Source organism: Pipistrellus kuhlii, unplaced genomic scaffold, assembly GCF_014108245.1.
Source record: "Pipistrellus kuhlii isolate mPipKuh1 unplaced genomic scaffold, mPipKuh1.p scaffold_m20_p_16, whole genome shotgun sequence".
Lineage (NCBI taxonomy): Eukaryota > Metazoa > Chordata > Mammalia > Chiroptera > Vespertilionidae > Pipistrellus > Pipistrellus kuhlii.
Genome location: NW_023425471.1, coordinates 27042375 through 27062070, shown reverse-complemented (window position 1 = coordinate 27062070; position 19696 = coordinate 27042375). Strand labels below are relative to the sequence as shown.

At 39.2% G+C, this 19696-nt stretch overlaps 1 protein-coding gene across 10 annotated transcripts in view; it reads left to right on the top strand.

Annotated features, from left to right (window-relative positions):
- Positions 1 to 18939, top strand: part of ARHGEF9 (Cdc42 guanine nucleotide exchange factor 9) — a 314280-nt gene extending 295341 nt beyond the window's left edge. For all 10 annotated transcript variants that reach the window (XM_045582383.1, XM_045582382.1, XM_036439902.2 and 7 more), the window contains one exon: positions 15623 to 18939. In XM_045582383.1, coding sequence (XP_045438339.1) covers positions 15623 to 15804 — 182 coding nt within the window. In that variant the 3' untranslated portion in view covers positions 15805 to 18939. The remainder of the gene's footprint in view (positions 1 to 15622) is intronic.
- The last annotated feature ends 757 nt before the right edge of the window (positions 18940 to 19696 follow it).

Here is a 19696-nt window from a genome sequence, read left to right as displayed (position 1 = left end):
CCAAGAAAAGCTTGGGATCAGATGGTGACACTTGTAAATTCTATGAAACATTTAAAGAAAATTTAACATTACTCTTTTTCATACTCTTTCAAAGATTTGAAAGGAAGGAACACTCCAAAATTCATTTTACAAGGCCATAATTACCCTGACACCAGAGCCACTTAAGGACAATAACAGACAGTACAGGCCCATATTCCTGATAAATATAGATACAAAAATTATCAACAAAATAATAGCAAACAAAATTCAACAGGATCATAAACCATCATCAGGTGGTATTTATTCAAGGATTCAAAAATGGTTCAACCTACACAAATAATAAATATGATTTACTATATTAACAGAAAGAAAAAAATCATGTAATTATCTCAACAGATACAAAAGCATTAGAAAAATTCAATATAATTTTATGTTAAAAACTCTCACCAAAATAGTTATAGAAGGAACACGTATTGACCTAATAAAGACCATATATGACAAGCCCACAGCTAACATCATTGTCAATTATGAAAGTTTGAAAGGGATTTTTATAAGACCAGGATCAACAAAATGGTACTCACTCTCACTACTTCTGTTCAACATAGTACTGGATTCTAGCCAGAAGAATCAGGCAAGAAAAAGTATCTGAATCAAAAAGGAGGAAGTAAACTCTTTTGCCTATGACAAAATTTTATATATAAAAATCCTAGCAGCACCACCAAAAAACTAATAAAGCTAATTAATGAATGTGGTACGGTTTCAGTATCAATGTACAAAACTCAGTAGCATTTTATACACCAACAATGAATTATCTGAAAAACATCATTTACAATAGTATCAAACATAAAAATAATACTTAGAAATATATCTAATGATGGAGGTGAAAGATTATACACTGAAAATCTAAGACCTTTATTAAGAAATTGAAGAAGACACAAAAATGGAACATATCCTGTGTTCCTGGATTAGAAGAATTCATATTGTTAAAATGTCTGTACAATCCAAAGCCATTTATAGACTTCATGCATTTCCTACCAAGTTTATAATGCCACTTTTAACAGAAAAAGGAATAAACAATTATGAAATTTGAATGGAACCATGAAAGACTTTGAATAGGCAAAGTAATCCTGAGAAGGAACAAAGCCTGAACTATTACACTTCCTGACTTCAAATTATATTACAGTGCTATAGTAATCATTGGTATTGTACTGGGAAAAATACAGTTACATCGACTAATGGAAAGGAATCTGGGAGAAACCAAGATGGCGGCATAATTAACAACTAAATTGCTGCCTTGCACAACAATTTCAAAACTACAACTACAAGACAGAACGGACATCATCTAGATCCATAGGAAAGCTGGCTGAGTGGAAATTTAACAATTAGAAGGAAAGAGAAAAGCTCACGGAAATCAGATGAGCTGTAAAGGGCGGAGATACAGAGACACGCACATAGAGAGAAAGGGTGGCCGAGTGCCTGGCTGGTTTTCTCAGGTGGGAGGGGGGAAAGTAGTCCCCGACTGCACTGAACCCCAGTTCTGACTGCACTAAACCCCAGTTCCGGCCGAAACCCTGTGGACCCAGGCTCATATAGGGGAAGTCTGGATTGTCAGGTAGAGAGAAAGGCACACAGAGATTCAGAGACTCAAGGGAGCCATGGCAGACTGTTCTGGAGGCACGCACGCAAAGACTGACTGGGAGGTTGCCACAGGCTTTCCCTAGCGGAAGGGAGTCAGAAGCTCCTGTCTGCACTGAACCCCAGTTCTGGACAAGCTCCTAGAGATCCACCCTTTTATGGGTAAATCTGGACTGTCAGGCGGAAACTCAGGGGAGCCACAGAAGGCAGAGGTCTGGAGACATGTGTGCAAGGGCATGGCTGACAGGAAGCCAAGACTGTCTACTCAGCCCTGAGACTCCTCCCCATCCAGGCTGAGCACATAGACTTTTGCAACTTTTCAAGTCTAGTTTTATAAGGCGGTCACCAGCACAAAAGGTCTCCTGGCATAGACACAGCTGATCCTCACAGCCAATTGGCCTGGAGGTCAATTCCTCCCAGTGATACCAACAACAATCCAGACTTAACCACAGCAAGGCTGTACACACAATCCACAAAGGTTTGCACCAAAAGTGTCCACCTCATGTAACTGGGGAGGCTGACCCATTGGGCCATATAGGAAACCTAGCACACAAAGCTACCCTACAAACTCAGGGAAGCAGTGAAAGTGCAGAGACAAAGAAACAGATCACAAACAAAAGAAATAGAGGAAGGCAAATGACTGGATATAGAGTTCAAAACTATGGTTATAAGTTTTTTCAAGAATTTCCTAGAAAAGGCCAAAAAATTTAATGAGACTCAAGGATATGAAAAAAAGGACCAATTAGAAATTAAACATACACTGACTGAAATAAAAAAATATTATACAGAGACCCAACAGCAGACTAGAGGAACACAAGAATCAAGTCAAAGATTTGAAATACAAAGACACAAAAAACACTCAACTGGAAAGCAAAAAGAAAAAGAATCCAAAAAGTTGAAGATAGTGTAAGAAGCCTCTGGGACAACTTCACGCATACCAACATCAGAATTATGGGGGTGCCAGAAGAAGAGAGAGCAAGATACTCAAAACCTATTTGAAGAAATAATGACTGAAAACTTCCCCCACCTGATGAAAGAAATAGATTTATAAGTCCAGGAAGTGCACAGAACCCCAAACAAAAGGAATCCAAAGAGGACCACATCAGGACACATCATAATTAAAATGCCAAGAACAAAAGACAAAGAGAAAATATTAAAAGCAGCAAGAGAAAAACAGTTAATTACCTACAAGGGAGCACCCATATGCTTGTCAGCTGATTTCTCAACAGAAACTATGCAGGCCAGATGGGAGTGGCAAGAAATACTCAATGTGATGAATAACAAGAACCTACAACCAAGATTACTCTTACCCAGGAAAGTTATCATTCAGAATGGAAGGTCAAATAAAGAGCTTCACGGATAAGAAAAAGCTAAAGGAGTTCATCACTGCCAAACCAGTATTATATGAAATGTTAAAAGGCATTCTTTAAGAAGAGGAAGAAGAGAAAAGTAAAGATAAAAATTATGAACAAAAATATATATCTATCAAAAAGTGAATCTAAAAATCAAGTGAATAAAAAGTCTGAGGAACAAAATAAACTGGTGAATATAATAGAATCAGGGACATAGAAAGGGAGTTGACTGATAATTCTCAGGGGAAAGGGGGCATAGTGATGCAGGAAGAGACTGGACAAAAATCGTATACCTATGCATGAGGACAGTGGGGGGAGGTAAGGACAGAGGGTGGGATTGGGAACTGGGTGGAGGGAGCTATGGGGGGGGGGGAGGAGAATCAATTGTAATAAGAACAATAATGTTTTATTAAATTTTTTAAGAAAGAAAGGAATCCGGTGCCCAGAAATAAACACATACATATAGAGTCAACTAAATATCGATAGTTTATAAGGGAGCCAAGAATACTCAACTAAGAACAACAATCTCTTTAAAATGGTTCTGGGAGAATTGGATAGTCACGTGGAAAAATTAAAATAGAACCCTATCTTACACTACTCACAAAAATAAACTCAAAATGTATTAAAGACAAATATAACATCTGAAACCATCAGATTTCTATAAGAAAACATATGGGGAAATGCTTCTTGATATGGATGTTGGCAATGAATTTTTGGATATGAAAGATAAAGCACAAGCAACAAAAGCAAAGATAAAAAAAGTGGAACTTCATAAAATTCAAAACCAACAAAATGAAAAGGAATCATTTGGAATGAGAAAGAATATTTACAAGTTACATATATGATAAAGATTGATATCCAAAATATATAAGGAACTCATACTACTAGTAGCAAAAACATTAAAAACAAAAACAAAAACAAAAACAAAAAATCCCCATAAATCTTCCTATTGAAAATTGGGCCAAGGACTTGAATAGACATTCATTCAAATAAAATGAAGACAGTACAAAGAATGCATCTCAATACCCCTGATAAATATAGATACATAAGTTCTCAATAAAATACTAGCAAGCCAAAATCATCAGTACAGTAAAAAGATTATGCACCATCATCAGGTGGGATTCATCTCTAGTATGGAAAAATGGTTCAACATATGAAAATCAACAAATACGATATACCACATTCATAGAATGAAAAGTAAAAATTATATGGTCATCTCAATAGCTGTATAAAAAGCATTTTTGTGTTAAAATCTCTCAAATTGAATATATAAGTATCATACCTCAACATAATCAATGACTTATACGACAAGTCCACTGCTAATAACATTATACCAAATGATGAATGGTTCAAGATTTTCCTCTAAGACCAGGAATATGGCCAGGGTGCTAACTTTCTCTACTTCTATTCAACATAGTGTGGGATGTCCTAGCCAGAGCAATAAGGCAAAAATAAATAAATAAATAAATAAATAAATAAATAAATAAATAAATGTCAGAAAGACAGAAGTAAAATTGTCTTTGTTTGAAGATAACATGATTTTATATAGAAAGAACCCTAAGAATTCTTCTCAAGAAATCATAATATTAGAATAAAAAGGGAATTTATCAATGTGTTCAAGATACAAAATTAATGTATAAAAATCATTAATATTTCACTAACAATGAACAGCCAAAAGAGAATTGAAGAGAATACCATTTGTTATAGCACAAGATAGAATAGAATAGTAGGAATTAACTTAACCAAGGACGTTAAAGATATGTGCACTGAAACCTTTCAATGTTTATGAAAGAAATTAAAGAACACAAAAGAATACAAATATATTCCATGTCCATTGATCATAAGGATTAATACTGTGACACTGTCATCACTACTTAAAGCCAGCTATAGTTTCAACATAATCCCTATCTCAAATTTCATGACATTTTTCAAAGAAGTAGAACAATCCTAAAATTCATAAGGAATCACAGAAGACCCCAAATAACTTAAGCAATCCTGAGAAAGAACAAAACTGGGGACACCAAATGTCCCAATTTCAAAATATATTACAAATTAATGGCAATCAGTGCAATATGGTACTACCATAAAAACTAACAGCAATGGAACCAAATTATAAACTCACAATTATAAAAGAACATTTATATTCTATTAATATTTGTCACAATGCCAAGAAAACTGGAGGAAATGATGGTCTCTTCTGTAAAGGGTATTGGGAAAATTAGATATTCACATAAGAAATGCATTGGACCCCTTTCTTACACAATTCACAAAAACGAACTCAAAATGTATTAATGACTTAATTGTAAGACTCAATACCAAAAAATCCTAGGGGGAGAAAACATAGGGAAAGGGAATTCAAGATGGCTGCAGAGTAAGTGGAAGCTATACTCACCATCTCCCAGGGCTAAACTAGATTTAGAGCTAAATTATAGAGCAATCAACCTAATTAACCACTGAAGGCTAGTTTCACTGAATTATTATAACAAGGATTTACAGAATAAGCCACTTAGAGACTGGGAAGAAGGCAGAGATGCCAAAAGGACTTTTCCCTGCATACATGGGTGGCAGGTGAAAAGCCCTTAGATGCAAACTTCCTCTCCCAAGAGCATGAGATCTCAACTCAGGGGGGGGGGGGGGGAAGAAAGAAAAAGGAAGGAAGGAAGGAAGAAAGGAAAGAAAGAAATGAAGGAAGGAAGGAAGGAAGGAAGGAAGGAAGGAAGGAAGGAAGGAAGGAAGGAAGGAAAGAAGGAAGAGCCCTCATAGCATCATAGCGTCTGGTTGTGAAAATCAGTAGGGGTGGGGGCAGAGAAAATCAGTGGGGATTCGGTCTAACTGGGAGAGAAGACAATCTGCTAGAGACTCAGACACCTTCTGAGGGGTGAACACTTCTATTATTACAGCACAATCCTGGAGAGAGCACTGCCTGGTCCTCCAGCTACTGGTGACACCATTTTGTCATGCTTGAATCCTGCAAAGGTGTCTGTTCACTACTCCCAGCAAGGACTTTTGTGGCAAATATTTTCTGAAGTACCTCTTAGAAGAGACTCAGATAGTGATTTAACTGCACATTTGGAGAAAGGACCATTCTACCTCACCTGCAGCACACAGCCAGTGGCCCCACCCAACCTATTGAATGACAGCCTGCCCTTCCATATTCAGTGGCCCCATCCTGCCTCAGTTCAGTCCTGCAGGGGGATTTGAGTGCTGCACAGAGCTCAGACCTTCAGAGTGCATCATCCTTAAAATCTCTTGCTCAGGACAGGGAAGAAGCTCCTTCCACACTTAAAAATTTGATACTTAGAGCTGGGACCTTTGGCATGAGTTTCTTTAGGAGACATTTGTCTGAGAATCAGATATGTTCTAGGCTGTGTAGCTATATCATGAGGGGGAGCATTACTCTCTCTCCCTATGTACTTAATCTTCCACTAATAGGAGACACATTTGACCTGCCTTTATGGCAGCCAGGGGCTCCATGATGCTGAACTCAGTCCTGTGGATGGAACAGAGAGCTACTTGGAGCTGAGATCTTTGGAGCATGTCTCCCTCAGAGGCTCTTCTTTGGGTGGCAGAAGTGCCAACCCCCTCCTACCTATTTGCTGGCACGCCTCTCCCCCCAATGTCAGACTGTCTGGATTGGTCATCCAAAATCCCAGTGGCCCCACTCTGCGGAGCTTAGCTCTGTGAGGGTAAGGAAATATTACCTGGAGTTCAGACCTTCATCATGTATTTCCTTCATAGGCTCTAGACTCCAATGGGCACTGGGTTGTGTGGCTGGCTGTGGAACAGGGAGGAGGTGAAGTGCTTGCCCCTTCTGCATACTCATCTGGCTCACCCGCAATGGAGGCTCTTTTGATTTGTCCTTTCTGGTCCCCCAGTTGCTCAACCCCATTGAGCTTGCTTCTGCAGAGGGGCTGGCTGGCTGCACCCAACATGAACCTATGGCCTGCTCCTTCTGGAGAAGCTAGAGTTGAAAACTTAGACAAGCCTGGATGGTATGGCTTTTCCCTATGCAGCTTCCCAATAGGGGATCCACTAGCCCCACAATAGCAACTCCAGGCTCTGCCCTAATGAGCTTGTGAACTATGGAAGGTTCTGTGACTCATGGTCAGCCTGGGTCCACTCTTTAGTCTTTCTTAGGAAAGTTTGGGAGGAAAATCAAGCAACCTCAGTGGGAGGAAAAGTGATGACTCATGGAGGTAAAACTTAAATAGTCTCAGACCTTTTATAGATCTGCCCCCAGATCTAAATTGGAGGAAAGTTGACCCTTATACATAGCTTGGTCCTTCCCAATTACATCCACACCCAGTAGATACAGTCACAAACAGTGAATAGCATAGTTGCTCCAGATAGTTAGTTCTTTACCAGAACACTGCCCACGTGGACCCAGAACCAACACAACCAGTGGTGTGCTTCAGACAACATCAGAGCTCCACCTAAATAGCCACACAAGCAGCATACACAATGGGAATACTGGAAGGCACCAGACACTTCTGGGAATGCTTCTGCCTCAGGGGACAATTCTTGCATAGTGACTCATACATGGTGATTGAAGTTTGTCCGCATAATCAGCCAATCTGATATGTTAAATCCACCCACAAAAGGGCCAGCTGCATTCAAAACTCAACCATAACAGGAGAGTGCATGTAACCCTCAAGAAGCATTCATGGAGCACTGAGCTCAGGTGATCTGAAAGACTCTACCAATGAACCCAACAAAACACCTACATCATGAAATCTTCATAACAAGTCATAGTAGATTAACCTAATACATAGAGGCCAACACAAACAGGCAGAAAAAATGGGGAGTTGAAGAAATATGCCCCAAATTAAATATCTAGAGAAACCCCCAGGAAAAAAAATAAATGAAATGGAAGCAAGCAACATACCAGATACAAAGTTTAAAACTATAGTCATAAGAATGCTCAAGGACTTTAGAGGAAGAATGGATGATCTCAATGAGTATTTAAATGAGAAGATAGTAAAAATTTAAAAGGACATAGAAACCATAAAAAAGAACCAGTCAGAAATGAAGAATACAATATTTGAAATGAAAACAGTAGAACCAATAGTTGGGGGTGACATTAGACCAGCAGGGGAGAGCAGTAGTGGGAGAGGTCAGGCTATCAGATGAGGGCAGTTAGGGGCTATCAGGCAGGCAGGCAGAGAGGTTAGGGGCAATCACCAGGCAGGCAGTGGCAGTTAGGGGTTACCAGGCAGATAGGCAGGTGAGTGGTTAGGAGTGAGCAGCCCCAGATTGCAAGAGGTATGTTCAACCAGTTGTCAGACATCTCCCAAGGAGTCCCCAATTGGAGAGGGTGCTAGGCTGGGCTGAGGGAAAACCCCTGTGCATAAATTTCGTGTACTGGGCCACTAGTCTATCAATAATAACCTTAAATCTGAAGGGTGTCAATGTTACCATCAAAGGAACATAGATTAGCTGAATGGATTAAGAACACATGACCCATATTTAATGCTGTCTGCAGGAGTCCCACCTCAGAACAAAAGAATCACATGGGATGAAAGTGAAAGGATGAAACAAATTTCCAGGCAAATGGAAAAAAAATGCTAGGATAGGAATACTCAGACCTGACAAAATAGACTTTTAAATGAAGGCCATAAGAAAAGACAATGAATACCAATTCATAATAATAAAGGGATCAATACAACAAGAGGATATAATCCTGGGAAACATATATGAACCCAATAAAGGAGTACACAAATATATTTAAAAAAAAGTATTCTGAACTTTAAGGGAGAGATTGACAGCAATAAAATCATAGTATGGGGACTTTAATACCCCACTGATATCACTGGATAGATGTTCTATACAAAAAGATCAACAAGAAAGCAGAGTTTTTAAACCCTAAAGGACAAACTAGATAAAATGGATTTAATTGACATTTATAGAATATTTTATCCAAAAGCTGCAGAATATATGTTCTGGAGAAACCAAGATGGCGGCATAGGTAAACACCTAAACCGCTACCTTGCACAACAATTTCAAAACTACAACTAAAAGACAAAATGGACATCATGCAGAACCACAGGAAGGCCGGCTGAGTGGAAATTCTAAAACTAGAAGGAAAGAGAAAAGCAGACTGAGACTCAGAGGAGCTGCAGGAGGCAGATGCACTGAGACGCATGTGCATGGAGAGAACTGGCGGCTGAGTGTGTGGCTGGCTTTCTCAAGCAGGAGGGAGACAAAAGCCCCTGACTACGCTGAACTCTTGTTCCAGGCAAGAATCTGGGGCCCCAGACTCATATGGGGAGAGGCTGGACTTTCAGGAGGGAGATTAGCACACTGAGACTCAGGAACTACTGAAGGCAGAGGTACCAAGGCACATGTGACAGAGAGGGCAGGCGGCTGAGTACCCAGACTCATTCAGGGAGAAATTGGACTGTCTGGCAGCAGGCAGTGCTTGAGGGTGGCTTTCCGTCAGAGGTGCTTGCAGTGATTACCATAAGACACTGAGACACAGGCCTATTAGGGCAGGGCTGATGGGAAACCAGTGCTGTCTGCTCTGCCCTGAGACTCCGCCCCATCCAAGCTGAGCACAGAGGCTTTTGTAAATCTTGTCTCATAAGAGTGACTCCAGCACAGAAGTTCTTTCAGCATAGACACAGCTGATCCTCACAGCCAGTTGGCCTGGAGGTCAATTCCTGACACTAATACCAACAACAATCAAAATTTAACTACCAGACTGTACACACAGCCCACAAAGGGGTGCACTAAGAGTGTTCACCTCAGGTAACTGGGGAGGTGGAGTCACTGGATTCTATGGGACACCTAGCACACAAATCCACCCTATCAATTCAGGGAAGTAGCCAAAATACGGAGACAATTAAACAGATCACAAATTAAAGAAATGGAGGAAGGCAAATGACTGAATATATAGCTCAAAACCACGGTTATAAGATTTTTCAAGAATTTTCTAGAAAAGGCTGATAAATTTAATGAGACCCTTGAGGATATGAAAAAGAACCAACTAGAAATTAAGCATACACTGACTGAAATAAAAAAATATTATACAGAAATCTAACATCAGACTAAAGGATCACAAGAGTCAAGTCAAAAATTTGAAATACAAAGAAGGAAAAAAACACTCAACTGAAAAAGCAAAAAGAAAAAAGAATCCAAAAATATGAAGATAGTGTAAGGAGCCTCTGGGACAATTTCAATCGTACCAACATCAGAATTATGGGGGTGCCAGAAGAAGAGAAAGCAAGATACTCAAAACCTATTTGAAGAAATAATGACTGAAAACTTCCCCCACCTGATGAAAGAAATAGACTTATAAGTCCAGGAAGTGCACAGAACCCCAAACAAAAGGAATCCAAAGAGGACCACAAAACGACACATCATAATTAAAATGCCAAGAACAAAAGACAAAGAGAAAATATTAAAAGCAGCATGAGAAAAACAGTTACCTACAAGAGAATACCCATATGACTGTTAGCCAATTTCTCAACAGAAACTATGCAGGCCAGATGGGAGTGGCAAGAATATTCAACGTGATAAATAGCAAGAACCTACAGCCAAAATTACTCTATCCAGCAAAGCTATCACTCAGAATCTAAGGTCAGATAAAGAGCTTCACAAATAAAAATTTTAAAAAAAGCTAAAGGAGTTCATCACCGCCAAACCAGAATTATATGAAATGCTGAAATTTATTCAAGAAGAAGAAGAAGAAGAAGAAGAAGAAGAAGAAGAAGAAGAAGAAGAGGAGGAGGAGGAGGAGGAGGAGGAGGAGGAGGAGGAGGAGGAGGAGGAGGAGGAGGAGGAGGAAGTAGCAAAAGGTAAAGATAAAAATTATGAACAACAAATACATATCTATCAACAAGTGAATCTAAAAGTCAAGTGGATTAAAAATCTGAGGAACAGAATAAACTGGTGAATATAATAGAATCAAGGGCATAGAATGGGGGTGGATTGATAATTCTTAGGCGGAAAGGAGTTTCTGTATGAGGGTTACAGGAAGAGAATGGACAAAAATCATACACCTATGGATGAGGACAGTGGGGGAATGTAAGGGCAGAGGGTGGGGTGGAAACTGGGTGGAGGGGAGCTATGGGGGGAAAAAAAGGAGAAACAATTGTAATAATCTGAACAATAAATATTTATTATTAAAAAAACACAAGTGAATCTAAAAATCAAGTGAATAAAAAATCTGGTGAACAGAATAAACTGGTGAATGTAATAGAATCAGGGACATAGAAAGGGAGTGGACTGATAATTCTCAGGGAAGGAAGAGGTGTGAGGGGTGCAGGAGGAGACTGGAGAAAAATTGTACACCTATGGATGAGGACAGTGGGGGTGTGTGTAAGGGCAGAAGGTGGGGTGGGAACTGGGTGGAGGGGAGATATGGGGGGAAAAGAGGAACAATTGTAATAATCTAAACAATAAAGATTTATTAAATTTAAAAAAAGAATATACGTCCTTTTCAAGGGCACATGGGACAGTCTCAAAAACAGACCATGTCAGGACACAAACTAAGTCTTCTTGAATTCAAGAATAAAATTATATCAAGCATCTTCTTGGATCACAATGTCATTAAATTAGAAATTAACTACCGAAAAAAACAACAACACTGAAAACCATACAAACACATGGAGGATAAATACATTTCATTAAACAAGGAAGTGGTTATCAAGGAGATCATAGAAGAAATAAAATTTTAAAAATCCAATGAAAATGAACACACAACACCACAAAATATATATGACATAGTGAAAAGAATCCTGAGAGGGAAGTTCATAGATCTACAGTCCTGCTTCAAGAAACAAGAAAAATTACTAATAAATTATCTAACCCTATAAATAAGAAATTAGAAAGAGAAAACCAGGAAAATCTCACAGTTAAGTAGGAAGAAAATAATAAATATCAGAGCATAAATAAATGACATAGTCTAAAAAAAATCACTAAGATCAATGAAATCAAGAGCTGGTTCTTTGAAAAGATAAACAATATTGATGAAGCTTTAGCCAAACTCATCAAGAAACAAAGAGAGAGGACCCAAATAAATAAAATCAGGAATGAAAGGGGATGAAGTAACAACTGACTCCACAGAAAGAAAAAGGATTATAAGAATATATGAAGAACAGCTATATACCAACAAGCTGGACAATCTGGACAAAATGGACAAATTCCCAGTAAAATACAATCTTCCAACACTTAACCAGGAAGAATCAGGAAACCTGAAGTGACTGATAAAAACTGATTAAATTGAAGCAGTAATTAAAAATAAACCTCCCAGCATACAAAAGCTCTAGTCTGGACCACTACACATGGCACTTTTACCAGTCAATGAAACACTTATATCTGTCCTCCTCAAACTAGTTTTTAAAAATATATAATAATAAGAGACACTTCTGAGCTCTTTTTATAATGCCAGAATAACCCTAATTCCAAAATTAGATAAAGACAGTCCAAAGAAAGGGAATTACAGGCCAGTATACCTGATCAACATAGATGCTAAAATTCTCAACAACAAAAAAATATTACCAAATCAGATCTAACCCTGTACTAAAAAGATCGTACATCATGACCAAGTGGACTTTTTCCAGGATTCAAAGCTGGAACAATATGCACAAATCAATAAATGTGGTACATCACATAAACTAATTAAAAAACAAAAATCATCTAATCATATCAATAGATATAGAAAAGCATTCGAGAACAACATAAACTGATGAACAAAAATTGATCCAGAGACAGAGAAGCATCCAACAGATCATCAAACCTCAGAAGGAAGGTAGATGAGGGTGGGGTAGGGGGGATAAGAGATCAACCAAAGGATTTCTATAAGCATAACCAATGACACAGACACTAGGGGGGTGAGGGCATGTGCTGGGGGTGGGCGTGGCCTGGGAGAGGTCAACGGGCCGGGGGAAGGGAAAGGAGATATATATAATACTTTAAACAACAAAGAATTAAAAAGACAAAAAGAAAAAGCATCCAACAAAATTGTACATGCTGGTTTTATAAAAAAAACTCTCAGCAAATTGGGAACACAGGGATCATACCTCAACATAATAAAGGCCAAACCTACAGTGAAAATCATACTCAATGGACAAAAACTAAAACCATTTCCTCTAAAATTAGCAACAAAGCAGGGATGTCCACTTTCACCACTCTGTTTCAACATATTAGTAGAAGTGCTAGCCAGAGTGATAAGAAGAAAACATGAAAGGCATCCAAATGGGAATGGAGGAAGTAAAACTCTCATTATTCTCAGATGACATGATATTGTACATAGAAAATCCTAAAAATTGCATTAAAAACTACTAGACCTAATAAATGAATTTGGCAATGTAGCAGGATACAAAATTAATACCCAGAAATCTATGGCATTTTTATACACCAATAATGAACTTTCAGAAAGAGAAACTGAACAAACTATCCCTTTTAGCATTGCAGCATTGCAACAAGAACATTAAGATACTTATGAATAAACTTAACCACAGAGGTAAAAGACTTGTACTCTGAAAACTACAGGACTTTGAAAAAAGAGATAGATGGATGTATAAACAAGTGAAATAATATATTATGTTCATGGATTTGTAGACTCAACATCATTAAAATCTCCATACTGCCAAAAGCAATCTATATGTTCAGTGTAATCCGGATTAAAATACCAATGACATATTTCACAGATGTGGAACAAATACTCCAAAAATGTATATGTAATAAAAAATGTCCCTGAGTAGACATAGCTATCTTGAGAAAGAACAAAATTGGAGGGATCACAATGCTAATATCAAGCTATACTACAAAGCCACTGTACTAAAAATAGCCTGATATGGGCACAAGAACAGGCATATAGATCAATAGAGCCGAACAGAGACCACAGAAATCAACCCAAACCATTACTCTCAAGTAATATTTGACAAAGGAGGCAAGCGTATACAATGGACTCAAGACAGTAGCTTCAGCTGAAACCGGTTTGGCTCAGTGGTAGAGCGTCGATCTGCAGACTGAAAGGTCCCAGGTTCGATTCCGGTCAAGGGCATGTACCTTGGTTGTGGGCACATCCCCAGAAGGGAGGGTGCAAGAGGCAGCTGGTCGATTTTTCTCTCACATCGATGTTTCTAGCTCTCTATCTCTCTCCCTTCCTCTCTGTAAAAAATCAATAAAATATACTTTTAAAAAAAAAGACAGTAGCTTCAATAAATGTTGGGAGAGTTGGACAGGCATGCAAAAACAATGAAACTTACAAAAATAGAAAATAAATTGGTGGTTGCCAGGGGCTGGAGTTTGGGGAAGTGGGGATATGTTGTTCAAAGGGAACAAACTTCCAGTTATAACACATAGTTCTGGGGATAAAATGTACACTATGGTGACTATAGTTAACAATACTCGTTGTATACTTGAGAGTTGCTAATAGAGTAGTTTTTAAGTGTTCTTATCACAAAAAAAGGTAATATGTGAGGCAATGGATGTGCTAGCTAACCTTATTGTGATAATCATTTCTCAATATATATGTCTATCAAATATCACGTTTTACACTTTAAACTTATACAGTGTTCTGTGTCAATTATATTTCAACAAAGCTGGAAAATAAATATAAGTACAAAAACAAAACAAAACAAAACAAAACAAAACAAAAATACTGACTTTTAGAACCAGTTCCTTCCCACTGAAATGCCAATGGCTGATGGTGGCTTGATAAGATACTACATCCAGGATAATGGGATCAAATAATCAAACAAAGGCAAAAAAAAAAAAAAAAAAAAAAAAAAAAAGGTATAATGTTAAAATTTCAGACACTGGCCAGCAGATGAGGAAGGTATGTGGAAGCAGCAGACGGGTCTTCCTTGCATTCTGAAATCAGATGCTATATATCTCAGCCTATTCTATTCTGAATATAGATTAAGATTAAACTTTAAATTTAGGCCCCCTGGTTCTAAGAATTCTCCATTAAAGTGGATTTTGCTTTGATGATTGCAATCCCTCCTAATGAAAGTTGATAAACTATTGAAGTGTTCCATTTGAAATGTCATAAATATATTCCAAGTCTTTCATGAGTCATATTTTCCGGTGGTGAGTTTGCTTTCTCCCTTTATTATCAATGTCACTTCCCTGCTAAATACAGTTGCATTATTCTCAACCTGTCATAGAACACTGGATCACCTGCTTTTAGAAAAACATTTCTTCCCCTAAACACCTCCTGTGAAGTCACTAGTTTTCAACCAGACACTTCCAGGGGGAATGGAGAAGGGAGAAAATGTTGCTTCATATTAAATGGATAGCATTGGGTTATTTGCAGCACCAACCCCTGCATAATAGATTGTGGTCTCTTGGAAAGAATTCTGAACTGAGAAGTCAAAGATATGGGTTCAAGCCCTTGCTTTGCGACCTTGGGTATGACATTTCCCTCCAAATCTCAGTGTCTTCATCTGTAAAATGGATGATGGCAACATCTCAAATTTCTCAGTAATACTGTGTAAATGGCAAAATATGTGTTGCTGCAGTAATCACCACACCATTCCAAAATCTATGAAGGAATGTAAATCTTCCCTTGGTGATTTTCAGCTCCAGCTCACATTCTCTAAGATGGACTGCTTTGAAATGTCTGCCCATAGTGGTCAGTGGGTAATTTGAGAAGTCCCTTGCTACTTAACTTATACCTTTTCCCTTTGATCTTTCATCTATTCTAGGTGTCAACTCTGCCCGCTCAGTTCCTCCTTCCTACCCACCACCGCAAGACCCATTAAACCAGGGCCAGTACCTGGTCCCAGATGGCATCGCTCAGTCACAGGTCTTTGAGTTCGCCGAACCCAAGCGCAGCCAGTCACCATTCTGGCAAAACTTCAGCAGGTTAACCCCCTTCAAAAAATAGTACCTACAGGGAGGCAGATAATTTTAAAATAAAGTAAATAAAATTATATTTATAGATGGACCTTTTTTCGGAGAAGCACTGTTGAAATTTATAAATATATATATGGACATATACACACACAGAGAGACCCTTGAGTGTACACACACACACACACACACACACACACACACACACTGAGAGAGAGAGAGAGAGAGAGAGAGAGAGAGAGAGAGAGAGAGAGAGAGAGAGAGAGAGACCAAAAACATTTCCTGTTCTTTGGGGGAAGTGAAATCTATAGTTGGTAGGAAGAGGTACCAATGACTTCTAAACATGTGATCCCTTCTTAAAAGTTTTTTGTTCTTGCTCTATCCCCTTCCCTTTACTTTCAGAAAGTGACATTTCTATTTGTTCATTTTCTTGTTGAGATAATCTCTTTACTCCCCTGAGTGATTCATTAACTTGTCATTATTACCATAGATGTGTTTATATTGTGTGTGTTTTTTTCTGTCCTGATGATACTGATGCTGATGACTTTTTATTTAATTTAATGTGGTGGGTTTGGGAGTTTAGAATTGTTTTTACTTTTACTTTTTGCTATTGTAGATAAAGGGAGGGTCCCCTTTCTCCTCTCCTTCAGCTGACCATCTATCTTCAAATGTTTCTGCAGCCCTGTAGTTGCCCCAAACAGCCTTTCCCTGCATCTTCTGTTCTAGGTGTGTGAGTCTGGATGTACTCTGCTGTGCCCTGTGACATAACTACTCAATAACCCTATTGTTTTCAATGTGTTTTAGGTATTGTAGAGGGATCAAAACCAAACATAAGAAAGGACATGTCAGAGTATAATGATGTAGGAGAAGACTTCTGTTCAGGGAACATTCTGCATTTGGGCTATTTCTTCTCCTAGTACTGGGGTTTTCCATGTTGCAGCACTGCTGAGTCATGACGGTTTTGTATCTGGGATTTAGTTTCACAAATTATTCTGTTTTCAAAATGCTTTGGTTATGGTTTTCCTTCTAAGCCTGTCCCTCTCCTACCCTAAAAGATCTGAACTAGAAGCAAACAGGCTAAAACTCTGCCTCCCATGGAAGGGATTCAATTGTCTTCAGTAGCAAATAGATTTAAGAAAGGGCTCCCCACTGCAACCATTTCCAGGGCATGTTCATCCCAGTTTCTATTTGAAGATTGTTTATGCAGCATTTATAGGATAAAGGGATAAAGACAGAGTCTACCTAACCTTGCCAAGATCATCAACTGCCTGTAAATTATTTACCTAGAGAAGAACCAATGCTGAACAGCAACCTCTTTCAGGAAAAAACAAACATGGATGGGTATGGAAATAGACATCCTTGGCCTAAAATATGTACCTGCAGTTCTTACCATTCAAGTTATTTGAGACTTCCTTCATTATTAGCAGATTGCATGGACAATCTTCCACTCTTTTCTTCCCCTCTTCCTATCCTTCTTTTTCCTGCTCTATTGGCACCAGAGAATTGGTGGCATGCCGTAGTTAAAGTACTTTGGCACTTGAAGAAGGCCCCATTTCCAACATTGTCCCATCTCAGGACATTTGAGGCAAATAAGTAAGGATTCCAGGGGGATTTTTCCCTATGAAAAAAAGGATCTGAGACAGAGATCCCATACTTAGTCTCACTTTGGGGCAGGATTTACATGGTGGTAAAACTAACTTCTCCCAGAAAGAGTTCCCTGTGGGTACAGGAGTACTTGCTTCTCCTCACCACATGGCCCCTTGGGTGGATAGACATTGAAAAGCAAGAATAATAGAGTAAAAAGAAGTAAGGATTGGCCTTGCTATGGAGAACCACTCTAGTGAGGAATCTGGAAATTATGAGTCTGTTCAGAACCCCTAGGGAGAAGACTGCGTCATGAAAGGACCCCAGCTTACTAAGCAGCAACCATGGCTGCATGGGGCCCTCAGTGTAGCTGGCTTGATTGTTGCTCTATGCCTCCTGACCCAGACCAGGCCCTACCCAGCCTGAGAATTTTTATTCTGTGGGAATCAAACTACAAGTTGTTTTAGCTACTTCCAAGAAAGACTTGTGGAATGAGCCAATGATAAGCTTGAGCTGGGCAGAGGCCAGGGCTTGGGACTGGTCACCACTCCTCAGTACATGACCTAGCTACTTAAATCCCCTTGGCAAGGAACCTGGTACCTAATGCATAAGAGAAAAAGACCTTTCTGGCAAGCAGAATGTGTTTTAATGACTGGGTAGGCCTTCCTTGAACATACATTTTTTCCTAGTTGCCATTCCTCCTCACTACACTTGACACTGACATGTTTCTCTAGGGTCCTGGAGCTCACCAAGAGAGGATGCTTAGATAAATCCCTGGGCCTACAATATTTCTTGGCCAAACCCCCTTGTCCTTGTGCTCCCCAAGACCTGTACCCAGAGCTCCAGGATCAGGGATATTGCCTCTCACCACCCACCTCCCATCCATCTATCTCTCATCCACCCCACCCACTGGCTTCACCAGATGCCAATGACTTGTGGAAACATCAACAAATCAGTTTCCCCTTGGTTGTAGTGTTCCCCCAGCCTATGGCAGCAAATCAAACCAGTGGCCAGCAGCCCCAATGGGCCATTATCTGGGCTCATAGTCCAGTCCTATTTTGTGTCCTCACAGCAGTGCTATCCATAAGAACTCTGTAAATCTTTGTTTCTGCATGGCCCTGAGCTCCCTTTTCCTCAACTCAATGAGGCCTGGATTTGCTCTTCAAAAGGCTTTGCTATTGTGTTCTATGGGCCCTGCTGTGGGATTGTCCTCACACAGAAACTCAACTCCTCTTTCTCTCTCCCCCTCCCCATTCTCTCTATTGTGTATATCTCTAATGGATTTATAAGAACAGCAACAAGAGAGTTCTAACAGTTCTAGTGTAAAGCCAAATAGTGATATTTTAGTGCTTTGGGAATGGGGTGGGCTGGGGTGGTTGGATGGGCAACAGTGATTTTGATTACCCCTGCTGCTCTGCATTTGCCAGTTTATTTTGTTTCTCCTAATTGACTATTTGACCCTGTCAAACAAATGTCAAAATTGTGTGTTTTAAAAAAAAATGTTTAACAACAAAACTATGATGTTGTAATGACACAAAGCCTTATGAAAATATTTATGGAGTTCAATAAAAGAAGTAAAAAGACACCTCAGGCAAAGCTCTCGTGCCATTTTTGTGTGTATGTATATGTGCTTGTTTTCCAATAGCAAAATAAGGGGAATTTACCTCATGGGGGGTGGTTTACCCCAGCTTATTCTCAGTCTGCATCCCTGCTGTACCATTGCCAACCTTTCATGTTCTTTCTGGAAGAGTTGGTCACAAGAATAAAATATGATCCTGTAACGGGGCACTTCAAGTCCTTTACCAATGGGACTATCCTTCAGGTTACCTGGCTCTTGGACCAGACTTCAAAGCCTATTCTTGACCTTGCTCCTTTTCCTTGTAGCTGTGAGTTCAGTACCTGCCTGGCACTCATGGAATCGCAAAAGTTGTTTTATGGACCCAACAAGATACCATATCAGTTAGGAGTCCCCTTCCCCCAGTTCTTCCCTAATACTTCCGAGTCCATCTCCTCAGAGGTAGATTCATTACCCAAAGCTAGTATAGTGACCATATTTTTTCTTTCATTATGGTGTTACATATATATATATATATATATATATATATATATATATATATATACACACACACACACACACACACTTTTTGCTGTCCACAAACTCCCAAGTGGTGTCTTCTGCTGCATATCAGAGACACCATAGTGGGTCTATCTGTTCTGGCACAGCCTCACCTGCCCTTCTTGAGAGCAGCTAAACACTGACCCTAATAAAGTACTTATTTACTTAAAGGTTTTAGGTTGTAAGCCCTGTGTGTCTAAACCTTGGGGATATCTCCCTCCACCAG